This window comes from Gopherus evgoodei, chromosome 6 (genome assembly GCF_007399415.2).
Source record: "Gopherus evgoodei ecotype Sinaloan lineage chromosome 6, rGopEvg1_v1.p, whole genome shotgun sequence".
Lineage (NCBI taxonomy): Eukaryota > Metazoa > Chordata > Testudines > Testudinidae > Gopherus > Gopherus evgoodei.
The window spans coordinates 32,599,744-32,618,592 of record NC_044327.1 but is presented as its reverse complement, the minus strand read 5'-3'; the positions used below and the strand labels follow the sequence as shown (position 1 = coordinate 32,618,592).

General features: G+C 40.7%; 1 protein-coding gene across 4 annotated transcripts in view; it reads left to right on the top strand.

Moving 5' to 3' along the window:
- MLLT3 (MLLT3 super elongation complex subunit) overlaps positions 1-18,849 on the top strand; it is a 223,675-nt gene that overhangs the window by 121,385 nt on the left and 83,441 nt on the right. For all 4 annotated transcript variants that reach the window (XM_030567652.1, XM_030567654.1, XM_030567653.1 and 1 more), the window contains one exon: positions 17,854-17,936. In XM_030567652.1, the coding sequence (XP_030423512.1) occupies positions 17,854-17,936 (83 nt within the window). The remainder of the gene's footprint in view (positions 1-17,853; positions 17,937-18,849) is intronic.

Here is an 18,849-nt window from a genome sequence, read left to right as displayed (position 1 = left end):
TATGCTTTCAAAATGTAAATTTGTAGTCACGTTTAGTTGTCAGTGCCCCCTTTTAATTTGTTTGCCTTTTTCATTGGAGTAACCTTTTAAAATTATTTTATAGAGGCAAAATATATTTTAGATTAAGGGCTATGGCCCTGTTCTCAACAAAAATAAAATAAGCATCATTAGAAACTCTAAAAATATTTTCTGTATCACATATATTGAAGAGAGGTTGAGACAGCAACCAAAAGAAATGTTGGTATTCTCTAAAACGTTAGGAAACACTTCATGCAAGAGATACTGTGGGGGACATTCTGTGCCAGAAAAATAAAAATTTGTGCCAAAAAACTCTGCACAAAATATTTTAAAATTCTGCAAATTTTATTTGTCAAAATAACACTACATCACACCAGTTTCAATTATTTTGGTAATTTTATTTAAAAATACCTGTCAGCAAGTATGTCTGTAACAATATAGAGACACAAAAATTCCCCTAGGAGTAGAGAGTAAAGAAACCCCTATGACAAGCCAGTTCCTGTTTCTCTGCCCCTTTCTCCTGCCCCGTCCAAGAGCCCAGCTCAGCGGCCAGACACTCACAACCCCTCCCTCCCAGAGCCCAACCATGGGGCCCTCCTGGCCCAGACAACCGCCCCCTCTCCTCCCAAGCCTAGGAATCCAGAGGGAGAAACAGCCTGATGCTTGGTCCTAGGCTTGTACAGAGTTTCCGGTGCACCGCCCTCTCCTTCCGGAAGGGCATGCTGGGAATGGCAGCTGCCAAGAACCCACTAGCTCCCTCCTAGTCCCCCCAGCATGTTTTCTATGTGCGAGCTGGGCTCTGCTGGATCCAGTGGCTACTAGTGGCAGATAGCAGCACTGCAGCCCATTTCTGTGGGGGAAAAGAAATTCTGCATGCATGTTAATTTCTGCAAAATTCTGCTTTGTGCAGTGGTGCAGAATTCCCCCAGGAATGAAGAGGAAGAGCAGAGTGAGAAGTGCTTAAAATAAGATTTTACTATGAAAAGTTGTTCTGGCACCTTCATAACATCTGTTTTTGTGTATCCAGGCATATTGGCTGGCTTAGTGACAATAAGTTGTTTGTTTGTTGTCTGTAATCCTTTCAGACCTGTGGACCCAACACAATTCAGAGTGAGCTGTTATTCCTTTTGCTTCAGCAGTATGATTTACTGAGATGAAATAGTTATATACCTGACAATAGAATGTCACAGGTATTGCTAAAAGAATAACTGGCAGCACTCCTTAGTTCTCCTGTCTCAGTATCTGCAAGTATTGAGGTTCACATAGGGTACTGCAAGGATAGCCCTGATCCCAGGCTGGAGGCTTCTTGTTGAAAAGGAGATTTTGATCCTTTATTGTACATGGCCTTTTTCTAAAGAAAACCACCAGTCTGGACACCTGTGTGTGTGGTTTCTCTGATTGTGTTGTTCAGAGGTTTAAGGCTAAAAAAGCTTTGACTGAGCAAGGGCTGCTAGAAGTAAGACTGTGCTGGGTGCCAAAAGGTTAGTGACTAGCAAGTGTACAGGGTTACCTGCTACTTAATAAGCAGCTGCAGCAACCGTGCTCCAAGCTGGTAGTCTACTTAATAGAAAGGCAGGTTACAAGATAGGACCAGAATCCCCCTATTTGTTCTAGATAGTTTTTGTTCTTTACAAAGATTTTCTTTTGCATGGTGACATGGTGGTATTAAAGATGCATCATAATATACTTCCATGTAATATGCTCCAGAGTCCTGGAGCATGATTTAGTTGGGTGCTGGTACTGCTTTGAGTAGGGGTTTGGACTGGATGACTTTCCGAGGTTTCTGCCAACCCTAATCTTCTATGATTTTGTGTAAGTATGTAGTGAGGAAAATCTTTTAGTTACTGTGTCTACCATGAAATCAACTTGAATATGTTTTTAGTAGGGCTGTCGATTAATTGCAGGTAACTCACGCGATTAACTCAAAAAACTTAATTGCGATTAAAAAACTTAATCACGATTAATCACACTGTTAAACAATAGAATGCCAATTGGCATTTATTAAATATTATTTTCTACATTTTTCAAATATATTGATTTGTTACAGCATAGAATAAAAAGTGTACAGTGCTCACTTTATATCATTATTTTTGACAAATATTTGCACTGTAAAAATGATAAAAGAAATTATTTTGCAGTTCACCTCATACAAGTACAGTAACTCCTCGCTTAACGTTGTGGTTATGTTCCTGAAAAATGCGACTTTAAGCGAAATCATGTTAAGAGAATCCAATTTCCCCATAAGAATTAATGTAAATGAAGGGGGTTATGTTCCAGGGAAATTTTTTTTCACCAGACAAAAACCTAATTCTCTCTCTCACTCACTCACACACACACACACACACACACACACACACACACAATATGTTTTAAATAAAGAATTTAATACAGTTCACAGCTATGATGATTGTGAAGCTTGGTTGAGGTAGGGTGGGATATTTTCCAGGGAATGCCTTGCTGCTAAATCAGTGGTTCTCAAACTTTCGTACTGGTGACCCCTTTCACATAGCAAGACTCTGAGTGCGACCCTCCCTCCATATAAATTAAAAATACTTTTTTATATATTTACCACCATTATAAATGCTGGAGGCAAAGCAGGGTTTAGGGTGGAGGCTGACAGCTCGTGACCCCACATATAATAACCTCATGACCCCCTGAGGGGTTGCGACCTCCAGTTTGAGAACCCCTATGCTAAATGATGAACTAGCACTCGGCTGAGCCCTCAAGGGTTAACACATTGTTAATGTAGCCTCTCACACAAGACAGCATAGCAGACAGAGGCAGACACACACGTTGTGTGTGGGGGAGAGAAAGAGAGAGAGAGATGCACACTGCCCCTTTAAGTAAGCTGACCCACTCTTAAGTGCATTGTCTTTTTGAGTGGACCAGGAAGTTTAGACCAGGAGCTGCTGCCCCAGACTCTCTCTGTCTCTCTCCGTCTGTGTCTCCACCCTGCTCTATATGGAGAAGAAGGGGTGAGCGGGGTGTAGAAGCAAGGGGGAGGGAGACACCCTGACATTAGTGCCCCTCCCCCCCACACATACAGCAAGCAGGAGGCTCAGGGAGCAGCTCCAAGGCAGAGGGCAACATGGCAGTGGGGGGAGAGAAAGCTTAAATTGATAGACTGTTGGTAGCTGCTGCACAGGGAACTTAGGGGAGCAGGGAGCTGGTAGGAGGGCTGCCGGTCTACACTGGTTCCAAGCCCTCACCAGCTAGCTGCAACAGGCTGCTCTTTCTGCAAGCGACATTAGAAGGGAGCATTGCACAACTTTAAACAAACGTGTTCCCTAATCGATAAGCAACCTAACAACAACAAAACATTAACCGGGACAACTTTAAGTGAGGAGTTCTGTACCATAGTGCAATCTCTTTATCGTGAAGGTGTAACTTACAAACGTAGATTTTTTTTTTACATAACTTCACTCAAAACCAAAACACTGTAAAACTTTAGAGCCTAAAGTCCACTCAGTCCTACTTCTTGTTCAGCCAATCACTAAGACAAACAAGTTTGTTTACATTTAGGGGAGATACTGCTGCTTGCTTAATATTTACAATGTCACCTGAAAGTTAGATCAGACGTTTGCATAGCACTTGTGTAGCTCGCGTTGCAAGGTATTTATGTGCCAGATTGTCATAAACAGATAAGTAAGAGTTAATAGAACAGAAGTGCTTCATATCTCTTTGCCTGGAAAGGGTTAACAAGAACAATGAGCCTGGCTGTCACCTGACCAGAGGACCAATCAGGAGACAGGATACTTTCAAAGGAGGGAAGGGGGAGAGAGAGGCTAAATTCTCTCTGTGTTAGGATTACTGTCTCTCTCGGGGAGAATCTGGGAGGGGAAGAGAGAAGGAGGGGGGAAGGTGCATTTTCCTCTCTGTTTCAGGATTCAAGGAGTTTGAATCACAGTGATCTTCCAGGGTAACCCAGGGAGGGGAAGCCTGGGAGAGGCAACAGTGAGGGAAAGGATTTACTTTCCTTATGTTAAGATCCAGAGGGACTGAGTCTTGGGGGTTCCCGGGCAAGCTTTTGGGGGGACCAGAGTGTACCAGGCACTGGAATTCCTTGTTGGTGGCAGCACTACAGGTTCTAAGTTGGTATTGAACTTAGAGGAATTCATGCTGGTACCCCATCTTTTGGACGCTAAGGTTCAGAGTGGGGAGTTGTACCATGACACATATATTCTAAACATTCGTATACCCCTTCATGCTTTGGCCACCATTCCTCATTCCAGAGGACATGCTTCCATGCTGATGATACTCATTAAAAAATAATGTGTTAATTAAGTTTGTGACTGAACTCCTTGGGGAAGATTTGTATGTCTCCTGGTCTGTTTTACCTGCATTCTGCCATATATTTCATGTTATAGCAGTCTCGGATCATGACCCAGCACATGTTGATCATTTTAAGAAAGCTTTCACTGCAGATTTGACAAAATGCAAAGAAGGTACCAATGTAAGATTTCTAAAGATAGCTATAGTGCTTGACACAAGGTTTAAGACTCTGAAGATCCTTCCAAAATCTGAGATGGACAGGTTGTGGAGCATGCTTTCAGAAGTCTTAAAAGAGCAACACTCTGATCCAGAAACTACAGAACCCAAACCACCAAAAAAGAAAATCAACCTTCTGCTGGTGGCATCTAACTCAGATAATGAAGCATGAAGGAGCATATGAATGTTTAGCATACTTATTTGTCTGAGTGATTGGCTCAACAAGAAGTAGGACTGAGTGGACTTGTAGGCTCTAAAGTTTTACATTGTTTTATTTTTGAATGCAATTTTTTTGTATATAATTCTACATTTGTAAGTTCAACTTTCATGAGAAAGAGATTGTACTACTGTACTTGTATTAGGTGAATTGAAAAATGCTATTTATTTTGCTTTTTTACAGTGCAAATACTTGTAATAAAAATTAATATAAAGTGAGCACTGTACACTTTGTATTCTGTGTTGTAATTGAATCAAGATGTTTTAGGATGTAGATTTGTCCCAAATATTTGAATAAATGGTATTCTATTATTGTTTAACAGTGCGATTAATTGCTTGACAGTCCTACTTGCTTTTAATCAAATGAAATTGCCTGAATAATTAATGGAATGTGTGATGGATAAATTTGAACCATGGGCACAGAGTCTGAGAATGAAATGTGACACAAGCATTATGTTGCATTGAATACAGGGGTAACTCAGATAGCAAGGAAGACGCTTGTTCTTGGTTTAACCTTTTCATAGTATATAATAAAGTCAAAAATAGAGACAAGTGTAATGATATTCATTTGGCATCCTCAGTCCTTGATACCAAATTTGGAAAGATAAGGAATAACAAATAGTCATGCAATGTTCAGTAACTTATCATGCAGAAAAAAATGCAGTATAGTTGGTGATTCAGATAAAAATGAAGATTTGTATAAATCATGAAAAATGTAAAACAGAATTGCTAATAATATTTAAACTTCCAAATAAGAGCATCAAGATCTGGCTTTGTTGGGTTGGCCTTCTTTGATATAAATGGAATACATGTATTTTTTAAATGTTTGATTTTACTTCAGGAACAGAATTTATAACCAAATAATTAAGAACATGAAAACCTCAATAAAAACAAAATGCAGAGGGGAAAATACCCAACTACTATGTAGCAACACCAGACATGACATATCTTCATGGTTACTCTGCCAGCTTTGAGTAAGTGTGAAGATGTGCTGATATCCAAAAATTAAGTATATTTGTTCCTTTTCCCATGTTAATGGTTCCTATAACACAAGCTGAAGTTCATAAACAGAATACCGTAGTTTTAGGAAAGCTCAAAATAAAAAAATTGCAGCCAACTAATTGGTTTATTATTCAGTCTGTGTGCTTCCAAACTACTTGTGATACAGTTATTACCTTTTTCGGTGAGAGCTTTCCATTCTTTTCATATGGCGTGTTTTCTGCATGTGAAGTTTCCAAATTCCGTGATCTTTACACAATTCCAAACCTTGTTTCCACGGGGATCTTAACAGTATTGTGCCAAAAACATTTGGTCATTGGAAGTCGGAGGGGGAAGATGTCAGCTAAGGCAGGGAGAGGACCAAAAGCACACTTGAGGCTTTGTTCACTGACACAAAGGTGTGTTTTACCAGTGAGTTAACTAAAAACATGATCATTATTTCCCTGCAATATCTTAAGTGGAGTCAAGACACTTGTAGTTTTTACCGTGAGGTAGCTAGGTGGGGTCCATACAATAAACGCCCACCTGTAGTCAGCCTTGCCTAGTTTACCTCATGGTTGAACACTACAATGCCTTTTTTCCACTATATTTGTACAGCAGGATAGCTAACATATGAGAACTATTCTTTGGTGAAGGTATAGCCTAACTGGGATTGCAGGGTTAAGCTCTGGAAGGAAGGAAATGCCAGAGTTAAGGTTGCCCTTGCAATGTTAACTTTTCCCCTTTATACATATGCATTAAAATACATAGAATATCACACAATTTCCCTACAACCTTAGATACCCATCTTGTAGTACTGAGTAATTATTTGAGCATGCCAGAAAGTCTATGGAAGTACATAGAAAATACCCAGTAAACTGTACTTGCAAAACATAGATATTGGGGTGTATGCCATATAGAGCAATACTTAAAATTAGCTCTATTAAAATTGGTGTTTATAGGCCATCTGAGTTCACAGCTATGTTAACTTTGTGGTTTCCCCCCTTACCTTCCGAACTGCCTGTAACAGAGGCTGTATTGCTTATTTAAAAGAAAATGTATAGCACATGGGAGCTGGCAATCATTAAAACCCATAACAAGCTTACAGAAAATTTGCTATATAAAATGTCCAAATCAATAAAGATACATTGAACATTGGTTTATGTATAGAACAATGAAAATGTTACAGGCTACTAGATGTGGCACTAAGGATGTAGGAAAATTGCCATTGTAGATGAGAAATAGTTATGATGGCCTAATTCAAGGTTGATTGCAATCTGTATACACAAGAAAACAGAACGAAGCTTTAAACATATATGAGTTTTAAACTGGCATTTCCTGACTCTTGTATGCTGAACTGTGCAAGATCATTAACACTATTTTTCGTTTGAAATTATAAATTTGGTTTTAAATGTAGTGAGTAATTGTTTATTGTTTCCTCTGTGAGTCTTGTAACAACATTTAACTAATAAACACTGTAACCAGAGCTGTGATGATATTGTCATAGTGTTTTTGTATGAAAGGATGCTTTGGCATGACTGAATTCTCTTTGGGTTGTTTAAAAGCACCATGTAAATAAATTTCCATTTGAGGAAGCACAGTACCTATGGGAAAAGGGTTGGTAGAACATGGGGAATGTATAAAGTTTTCCTCAATGGCAGAAGGTACACCTGGGTCAAAATATAGCAATACAAGCTGTAGAAAATATCTACTTCACCAAAGGGCCCAAAGCCAAAGTAGCAGAGGCACCTACAGACTAGTACAGCCAAGGAGCTGCAGTGGAGCGCCAGTTGAAGCTCAGAGCCGGGCTCTCATGGCAAAGGGGTGGGATGGGGCACATGTATACTGCTAACCTTCCCTTGGGAGTGAATCCCTGTTCTTGCTGGTGGAGTTTCCTTTAATGCAGATAGCGAATGGAGAAGGTTAATCGGTAACTAAAGCACTTTAATTACATGAAGTGCTAGGAAGATCTGTCCGTATAAGACTATTGCAATTATTATTCTTTTTCTCAAATCAGTTGTGTTCATGTAGCTGTAAAATACTCTTCAATGGGTTTTTTTAAATTTCTCTCCTAACTTGAAATATGAGTCTTGTTACCCTAGTGAAGACCAAGCTACTCAAGACTTTGCTATGAAATTTAGAATGATAAGGGGAATAAGGAAAACAATACTGGTCACAAGTAAGTGGAATGTTGTTGGACAACAGTGCGGAAAGAAACTTTTTGATTAGCCCTTGGACTCTCCAAGAGTATAGATTGGAGTCTCACGTTACACAGATCTTTTGACATACTTGTTGAGGACATATGTATCTCTTAGTGGATGTCAGGATGCTTTTGTGATCTCTCAGGACATAGGGCACCACAGTCTGGAAACAGTTCTGTCTCTGTCTGCACTGGAGTAAAGTCAACAGTAAGAGAAACTATGCTTGATACTAAACCCATTCAATATTATTTTGGAGCATTAATTAGTATTAATACTTACTCTGAAATTTATTTTGTATCTTTTGTGTTTTCATAATAGAGTGATGTTTTTTCATAAGAACTCTGGTGCCTTTTTTAGCCCTGGTTCAACAGTACATTTTCTAGTATTCAGAATGCATATTGTGTGTTTGTGTGTGTGTATCAAAATTGTGAAATGACTGAAGTAAAATTAATCTCCATGTTAGAGCTAGAAAATTAATGGTTATAAGTGGTAGCTACATGCTGTGATAACTCAAAACCACTTTGTTTGTATTTCCTTTGTCTCTGTCTCCAAAGGCTCCATTATCAGTCTTTATACTTCATGACTTTTTAACAATCACTGCTAACAGACTACATTAAGCTATAGGTTCTTAGTTGATTCCAGTCAATTTCTCAGATTTAGGTTAATGTCCTATGCAGTGTATAAGAATGCGTATAAACACAAGTAGAAGTCCAGCGGCTTTCAGGTTTTGGAGGAAAGGAGGAGAAAAATCCAAGAAGTAAAACCTAACACATTTATATAAGCAATAGGGGGCCCATTGGTCCTGATGAACAGGACCCAGTGGTAGAGGGCCAGAACCCATTTTTTTTTAGGGCTGTAGTCCTGGCTTGTTGTGTGACCTTGGAAGAGTCATTTATATTGAGGTTTTCAAAGGCACTTAAGGGACTTAGGCACTCAAGTCCTATTGGAAATGGGCTTCAAAATCCCAGTCTAAGCCTCTTTGTTCTGTAGTTTCCTTATCTATAAAATGATTATTATGACACTTACTTTTCTTAAAGTTCTTAGGTTTCTACAAATGGAAAGTGCTGTAGAAGTGCCAGCTGATGTTTATTCCTTTAAAAGTTGACTATAATTTTCTTACTGCAATTTACTGGGAAAATGTTGCATTGATTGGCAGGAGCTATATTTTCTTTCACTTTGAAGAGCATTACAAGAAAATTTACTGATAGTAAACTACAATGCTGATAGGTGCAGATAGAGAAGCTATTCAGGACCAGCTTCTCTAGCATACTCAACACAGAAATTCTGATTTTTTTTAACTCTTCTAAAATTCACCAGTGTTGTCATGCTTTGAGTTGTGCTTTCATGTAATAAGATTGTCACAATTTAAAAAAATCAATGTTAATCCACACTTGCAATATAGTAGTAACTGAGATACTGGAGTGATTTCCTATGGTAAGTATAGAGAAGAATGAAATATTTCAGATATCACCCTGGATGTTGACTTTTTAATGGTGATCACTGTATTTTGCATAATTAATTACACCACAGTAAAGATTGCAGGCAGTTACTCTTATAACAAGGGGCAGCTCTAGACATTTTGCCGCCCCAAGCACAGAGGGTCCGCTAGTCCCGCGGCTTCGGTGGACCTCCCGCAGGCACACCAAAGCCGCGGGACCAGCGGACCCTCTGCAGGCAAGCCACCGAAGGCACCCTGCTTGCTGCCCTAGCGGCGACCGACAGAGCGCCCCCCACGGCTTGCCGCCCCAGGCACGCGCTTGGAGCGCTGGTGCCTGGAGCCGCTCCTGGTTATAACAATCCCTTATTTTATTTGCTGATAACTTCCCAAAGAATTCCTCTTTGGGGCTGAAATTCTATGCCTGTTATGTGCTCATAGGTAAATTTGTGTGCGTTAAATTTGAGGAAAAGCCCTTAATTCCTTTTCTGGTTTACGGATAAGTGATTCTAGTTGTTTTCTTCTTATGTTCTAAATGAGATTGTAGGCACTTGTTATTCGGATTGGGTTACAACAAGAACATGTAAATAGTCCTTAACTAGGAGTGTGTGCTTTATGCTTGGAAAAACTTTGCGTTTGATTGCGCTTGATTTTATAAAGCTCAGGGTGATTTTTGAATATTTCATACTGAATATGTGTAATGGAAAATTTCAAGTTATAAAGTATTTAATTCAGTATAGAGGCACTGCATATGTGTACAGATGTACACTTCCCAAAACAGGATAAGGTAGCAATCAGATTTCTTGTAACTGCTGCCTTTCCACCAGGATCCTCTCCTCTGTCTAGCACTCCAGTCTCTCTTCTTTCCTCCCTACTTTTCCCCCTTGGTTTGTTTTTTGAAATGTATAATCCTTAGATCAAGTTTCCAAACTTCTCAAATCTAGATTATAAATTCTTTAGTTTATAGCCTCCCACTAGTTTTTTGTACAGCCCATAGCACAACAGGGTCCTATTTTGGTTGGGGTTACTTCACATATTGCACATGTATAGTTTTCTTTGTTGTTGTTTTTTTTGTTAACTGGGTAGCTTATAGTATACCTGGATATGTTAATCTCTATTCTTTAAATATATACTCAAAAATAAATGAGATAATGTGCTGTTTAGCAGTGTTAATTTGGTCATAGAACAAGCCAATCCCTAAGAATCCCAACACTCTATATGACTAGATCCCCCGGCATGCAGTCTGGGACTGTGGTGAACCTGCTGTGTACTCCTTACTCTCTCCCTCTTCTTGCTCTGCTTGTCCACCTTTGCCCCTGCTTGCCGAGAGCTGATAAAAAAAAAAAAGACATAAACTGCAACAAGCTACAAGCCAAAAACTAGCCAACAAGCATCTCATAAGCCAATTAAGCCAAAACCAAGGCAATTTCTGCATTTTTTTTCACGGGTTTGGCATGTCTGAGCATGAACAGTGACAGATTCCACCAGAATGGGGGCCTCACTAATTTGGTGGAAAAATTTTGGATTAGTCTATGTGGGTGTTCCACCTCTCACACTCAGGGCTGGCTTTAGGAAGTGCGGGGCCCAATTCGAACAGTTTTGATGGGACCTCGGCATGGATGACTAAAAAAAAAAAAAAACACACCTCACACACATGTCAAAAAACACACACATGTAAAAAAACACGTGGGGCTTGTACTCATCGAGCGATGATCCGAGTCTTCGGCGGCCCTTCGGCAGTGGTCCTTCACTCGCTCCAGGTCTTTGGCAGCACTGAAGGACCCGCTGCTGAAGCGCCACCGAAGACCCAGAGCAAGTGAAGGACCCACTGCTGAAGTGCTGCTGAAGACCCAGAGCAAGCGAAGGACCTGCCAAAGTGCTGCCGAAGACCTGAAGTGCCGCCAGGTGAGTAAAAATTAAAAAGGTACCTCTAGCCAGGGAAGGGATTCTCACTGGGCGCGGGGCCCTCTTAGGTGCGGGGCCCAATTCGGGGGAATTGGTGGAATAGGCCTAAAGCTGGCCCTGTCACACTCAACAAGGCAGTAATTATGGATGCCTCCATGCTAGTCTGGGGAGCCCACATAGACGATCACATGGTGCAGGGCGCTTGAATACCCCAAGAGACTAGAGTGCATGTAAATCTTCTGGAACTCTCTCCTGTCATTTAACATTGCCTTCCTCATTGCCATCACCTCAGCCAGAACTTGGGATCCTAATGGCTGATCTACCATTCACAATATTTCATAAGGACAAAGTGTATCTACAACTACACCCAAAATTCATTCCTAAAATAGCTGTGGAATTTCACATAAACCAGTCAGTTCACTTACCTGTATTTTTTTTCCTAAAGCCCCATGCCTCTAGTAAGGAGATGAGACTTGATTCCTTCAATGCGCGATGAGCATTGGCATTTTACCTATAAAGAACAAAACTGATCAGACAGTCATCTAGATTGTTTGTTGCCATAGTAGGATGAGTCTGAAGTCAAGCTGTCCCATCTCAGAGTGTCTCTAAGTGCCTATCTGGCTGTATCTTACTCTATCAATTCACATAGCTTCCTCCCTCATATGGGATAAGGACACAAGTGGCCTCACTGGCATTAGGTATTCTTTCTTGACAGTTGCAGAGCAGCTGCATGCAATTCCATCCACATGTTTTTGAGACAATAGCCTTGGTTCAGGACTCCTCCACTGATGCATTCTTTTGGGGCAGCAGTTCAAAAAATTAGCTATATCATCTGCATCCTTGCAACACCCTCCCCTCTGAGTGCTGCTTGTCAGTCACTTACAGTGGAATATACATACGGACAGGGGTGCTGGAATAATTTTTATAGTGGGGGTGCTGAGAGCCATTGAACCAAACTGTAAACACTCCATATGATGGAAACTACTTCAAGCCAGGGGTGTGGTAGCACCCTTAGGGTATGTCTACACTACGGGATTATTCCAATTTTACATAAACCGGTTTTGTAAAACAGATTGTATAAAGTCGAGTGCACGTGGCCACACTAAGCACATTAATTCGGCGGTGTGCGTCCATGTACCGAGGCTAGCATTGATTTCTGGAGTGTTGCACTGTGCGTATCTATCCCTTAGCTATCCCATAGTTCCCGCAGTCTCCCCTGCCCATTGGAATTCTGGTTGAGATCCCAGTGCATGATGGTGCAAAAACAGTGTCGCGGGTGATTCTGGGTAAATGTCGTCACTCATTCCTTCCTCCGTGAAAGCAACGGCAGGCAATCATTTTGCGCCCTTTTTCCTTGGATTTCCCTGGCAGACTCCATAGCATGGCAACCATGGAGCCTTTTTGCCTTTTGTTGCTGTCACCGTATGTGTACTGGATGCTGCTGACAGAGGCAGTACTGCAGTGCTACACAGCAGCATTCATTTGCCATTGCAAGGTAGCAGAGACGGTTATCAGTCATTCTGTACTGTATGCTGCTGTCATGGGTGCTCCTGACTGGCCTTAGCTGAGGTTGGCCGAAGGCACAAAGACAAAAATGGGAATGACTCCCCGAGTCAATCCCTCCTTTATGGTTTATCTAAAAATAATCAGTCCTGCCTAGAATATGGCAGTGTACTAGAGAACCAGTGTATCAGAGAACCAGAGAGCACAGCCGCTCTGTGTCAGATCCCGCAGAAATGATGAGCTGCATGCCATTCATGGGGGGTGCCCCTGCAACAACCCCACCCATTGATTCCCTTCTCCCCCAACCTTTCTGGGCTACCGTGGCAGTGTCCCCCATTTGTGTGATGAAGTAATAAAAGAATGCAGGAATAAGAAACACTGACTTTTTAGTGAGAGAAAATGAGGGGGAGGCAGCCTCCAGCTGCTATGATAGTCCAGGCAGGACATTAAACGGTGGGTGGGAGAGGAGCCCAGCATCCCGCTGCAATGATAGTCCAGGCAGTACAGAATCTTTTCTTTAGACATGAAAGGGGGTGGGGGGGCTGATGGAACTCAGCCCCCAGTTGCTATGATGAGGACGGTTACCAGCTGTTCTGTACCATCTACCGGGAATGACCAGGAGTCATTCCTATTTTTACCCAAGCGCCCCCAGCTGACCTCACCTGAGGCCAGCCAGGAGCACTCACGGGCTGATGATGATGATGGATAGCAGTCATATTGTACCGTCTGCCACCAGAGATGGGAGGGGACAGGATGCTGCTATTCATTGCCACAGCACCACGTCTACCAGCAGCAAGCAATAGGCATAGGGTGACACATATGTAAGTCAAGAAATGATTTTTTTCCCTTTTCTTTCATGGGGTGGAGAGGAGATAAATTGACGACATATACCCTGAAACACCCCGGACAGTGTGTTTGACCCTACAGGCATTGGGTGCTCAGCCAAGAATGCAAATGCTTTTCGGAAACTGCGGGGACTGTGGAATAGCTGGAGTCCTCCATACCCCCTCCTTCCCTCCATGAGCGTCCATTTGATTCTTTGGCTTTCCGTTACGCTTGTCACACAGCACTGTGCTGTGGCCTCTGTCTATCATAGCCTGGAGATTTTTTCAAATGCTTTCTCATTTCGTCTTCTGTAACGGAGCTCAGGTAGAACAGATTTGTCTCCCCATACAGCAATCAGATCCAGTATCTCCCGTACGGCCCATGCTGGAGCTCTTTTTGGATTTGAGACTGCATCGCCACCCATGCTGATCAGAGCTCCACGCTGGGCAAATAGGAAATTAAATTCAGAAGTTCGCGGGGCTTTTCCTGTTTACCTGGCCAGTGCATCCGAGTTCGGACTGCTGTCCAGAGCAGTCACAATGGTGCATTGTGGGATACCACCCGGAGGCCAATACCTAATCCTAATCCAATATGGTAATACCGATTTCAGCGCTACTCCTCTCGGGGAGGAGTACAGAAACCGGTTTAAAGAGCCCTTTATATTGATATAAAGGGCCTCGTTGTGTGGACAGGTGCAGCGTTAAATCGGTTTAATGCTGCTAAAATCGGTTTAAATGCGTAGGGTAGACCAGGCCTTAGTTCCAGAACCTATGCATAGGGACCAGCAATCGAAAAAGAATGGGAGTTACTTAGCTTATTGTAACTGGAGTTTGTTGAGATGTGTGGTTCCTAGCTGTGTTGGTTCTTCTCCCTTGCTTCAGATCTTGGCAAGATTTGGGGCAAAGGGGGAGCCAAAGAGGTGATTGATCTGCTCCTCCTTTATATCCTTGGTGCAAAGCTCGAGGAGAGCAGTGGTGCAGGCATGGACCAATGGACGCTGCTTGCAAGATTATTCCAGTCTCAGGTGTGTGGAGCACATGCACACCCATATTGGAAAACAGACAGGGACAACACATCTCAAAGAACTCCAGTTACAGTAAGGTAAGTATCTTCCCTTTCAGCACTGCCAACTGCTTTATAAATCTAAGCGGATAGTGAAGACCTGCCCTTAGATGCACAAGAAGAAGCTGACATGGCATATATGAGAAATGAGACCTCAGTGCAATTCACTTAATGAGAGCCTGAGACTTCCGTACCAGCCAATCTATTCTTCTCATTCATGAAATGTTTCTATATTGCATCATTTCCATTTGGGTAAATCTTACTGCTTAACCTCTCCTTCTTTTTGTAAATAGCCCTATGCCTGAAACTCCCCTTTTTGTTTTGCTCTCTCTTACTTAACCCTCTCCTTCGAACCCCTTCTTAAAATGCACTTCTTTCAAGAGACTTTCATGAACTGTAATTCCTCCTCTTTCCTGCCAAGAAAATTGAAAGACATTTTAAATAATGATTGGAGGGGAAAAAACGTATAATGAACATAGCACATATGAAACATTAGAGTGTGTTCATGCTGCTTTTCCTGCCTCCCTTTCCTGCATCCTTGGTTTATGAGATGTAAATTACATGGTGACAGGCTGCTGCACTGGTATGCAGAGAAGTGGTAGTGTATGGAATCTTTCTTGCTTCTGCACCAAGTCTGGTCCAAGGGCTGCACAGGGCTAACAGCTCTACAGCCATCCCAAAGGGGAGGGCCAGAAGGAGGAGCTATGGCCCTATCCCCCTCGGCACTCTGCAATGAGCAGCAGAGCTTGCCTGGCCACAGCAGGGGAACACACCTAATATACTCACTTTAGCGTGTAGTAGCAACCACATTCCCTGCAGAAGCTGGAGAGTTGTGGCAGGTTCTGTAGCGCCTGAATACCTGCCAGCACCTTAAATATGTGGTATTACCTTGTCTCTATAGATTGCAATTAATTTTCTCTCTCTGATCTGTCTGTAAAGTGCGCTGTGCACTGTTGTTGGTTTTTATTATTAGTACATACAGCATCTGTGGTAAAAATGTTTCCTTTTAATGTATATAACAGGGGTGGCCAAACAGTGGTGCACAAGCCGTGTGTGGCTCTTTGACCATTAAAATATGGCTCGCAGAGCTCCCCCCCCCAAGCCTTATTCGCCACTTACCAGACTTGGGGCGGGAGGGGAGAGCTCGGCACCTCTGCCGAGGTGGAGTAGGGGCTTGTGCTCAGTGAGGAGGAGATCTTTTGCCCTGTGGCTGAAGCTGAAGCCCCGAGCCCTGGCAGGAATGCTCTGGCTCTCGGACTTCTGAAGAGTGTCATATATGGCTTGGAGGGTCAGTAAGTTTGGCCACCCCAGTATATAAGCTCACTCACTTCACATATAACATACATTTTACAATGCAACCTTCTAGCAATACCAAATGAGCTCTTATAGTGCAACAGATACCAGCTTATCTGGGGAATTACTATACACAGATTCAATCTGTCAGCTGACACTGATATAACAAGACCAGATGGTCCAGAGAAATCATGTGTTCATATCAGTTCCACCATTCATCCTCAAAGGATCTGGCAATCTCCTATCGTGTCACTGACATGATAGCACACAGGAAATTAGCTTGTATAAACACTGAAGTAATATTAAGAAACTGGCTTAACACCTCTGAAGAGTTAAGGTTTCCCTAGCTCTCTCAGCTTAGTGTGATCTTGTATCATGTCATTTACTCTGAAATGCTTTAGCACAGTTAAACAGGAGAAAGAAGAGTCCTGGGTTCTGAATCTCCTGAACTTTTTGAAAAAGTCAGGGCCAGAGTTTGGCTTGAGTTGAGAATTTTGGTCCCAAGGCTCACGTTTTAAAGTTGCCAGAGTTACACACAACTAAAAGTGCATGTACTAAATCGACAATATAGGGGGAAATGTTATCTAAGTATATTGGTGTTGTAAATCTTATCCTGTTATAGAAGTCCACACCCTACAGTGTACAGTTTGTATGTATTGCTCTAATACCATAACATAATTCACCGTTCCTGAGACTACCAAAGCCTACTGTATGCCAGAAATCGTGGCTTTTCAGCATGTGGCAGATTTTGGTTTAATTGTGATACAGTAATACACAAATTAGAGAGAGTTGTTCTACTGTCTTTGAAAGGGTGTTTCACAAACTCCACCATGGTAGATTGATTTAAATCAAAGCAATTTAATTAATTATTTAAATAAACTGTTTTAATCAGCTTTCCATTTGTACTTCAGATATTTTTTAAAGAAAGGTGCATTCTCATTCATGGATATACCATAGCTATTTTAAAGCAATTATAGAGCTTAATATAGTTAGATACTTATTAACTATACATCTAAATATTTTAGAAAATGGTGAATTACATACTTATGTATGTACTAGAGAATTAGTATTTTGCTCATGATTTGTGTCAAACTGTATTAGGATGGTAATTGGAATTTAATTAAACATAAACAGTATATAACATATATTTTTATTAAATGAAACAATCTTAAATGTTTTGGATACATAAACTTCAATGTTTTTCCATGAGCTGGAGAATAATTTTGCATGGTGGGTGGAGTCATATATTCATAATTTGAGAACTGAGCCAATCGGAGCTCAAGTAGGGAAAAGCTATAAAATAGGAGTCTGAGACCACCCAGATGGGCTCAGTGGATGATCCTAGTGAGCTGCAGGATGGTGTCTCCTGGAATCTGAGCCTGGATCCAGATACTTTGATTACTTTGCCAGTCTCTTACACCCAGAAGCACAGCCTTTGAGTCCTCCATTGGATCAAGTACTTAACACAGTACATAACCTATTGTGCCACATTTATTAAATTTGATCTCAAAACTTAGTTGTTTTTCCTAACTCTTTCTTTATATAGAAAATCAGACTTTAACTCAAAGTTTTTGATAAGAGGCTCATGGATTCAAAATATATTTATTTTTAGTTACTGGTAAATGTTTTAAGAGGTGATAATATGTTTAGGCCTTAAAATTTTATATTGAATTGAGTTTTAATTTACAAATAGGTTATTTTAAAAAGAAAAATGTATTATAATTTACGTTACAAAATAAAAAAATCTAGTTTAAATACGAAAAATCAATCAATTCTTGTGCACCTTGAACTCAGCAGAGGGAAGTAAAAGACAAAACTGTGACCAACTCTGTACCTACACGTCTAAATGAAATGCTTGTTCTAATCTTGCCATCTTTAAGCTACTAATGACCCTTGTTATTAAACAGATCTTCTTTTTTATTGTTTCAGTGTGTAAAGATCCACCTTACAAAGTTGAAGAATCTGGGTATGCTGGTTTCATTTTGCCAATTGAGGTTTACTTCAAAAACAAGGTATGTAATCTGATACTGTGTAACTTCCTGCAGAAAAAATTAATATGCAAGTTATTTGATAGTTTGCATTTTAATTCACAAATCACAAAAAACTTGTTAAATGCCATCATAAAAAGTTACTACAAATTCTAAAAATTATGGCTAGTTTGAATGACAGAATAGGTTTCCACAGTGATTTGTACAGATTGTTCTATGAAATTAGGATTACCTGAGAGAAACTGAGAAGGATTACTAGCCTATGTCAGAAATTGCCTGGGATTTTAGGAAGTTTTTAAAATGGTACTTGAGTTTAAAAAAGAAGCTGATTTTGATGCTGTTTTTACAATGGTCCCATTGTTCTAATTAATATTGCCAATTTGTGTCATTAGTTTACTTTTTGGTCTTTCAAAGAGAACCTTTTTATACCGTATCCTCTCTGGAAAAAAAAAATTTTAGTTTAATGTGCATATTGATACTTTTGAATTCAACATTTCCAGGGGGCACAGTTAAAAGTAGAGTTTTTGCCATTCCACAAAGATTTCAGTATTGTGGTTTCTCCCAGTATAATTTCTGATAGATACTTTGTTTTCTGCAGGTACTTAAAGTAGTTAACATTGAGATTTTAATTAAATACATGAAAGGGACTCTATAGCTAATAACTTTTCAGATAAAAAAGAATAGGATTTGAGGGGGTGGGGATGGAGGGGAATTATCAAAGTTCCATAGCTTCTTGAATTTAGTGTGAAGTACTTTAATGTAAAGTATCACGGTATTTCAAGTTGCATACGTATGACCGTTCAATGTGATTTGGTGGAGCTGCTCTTGTAAATGAAACAAACAAACAGTATTAGTAGCTTATCTTGTAATACTAATTCACTAAAATGTAGTTTGACATAGTGGCTTGAAACAGAAACACGCATTTATATATTTTTGT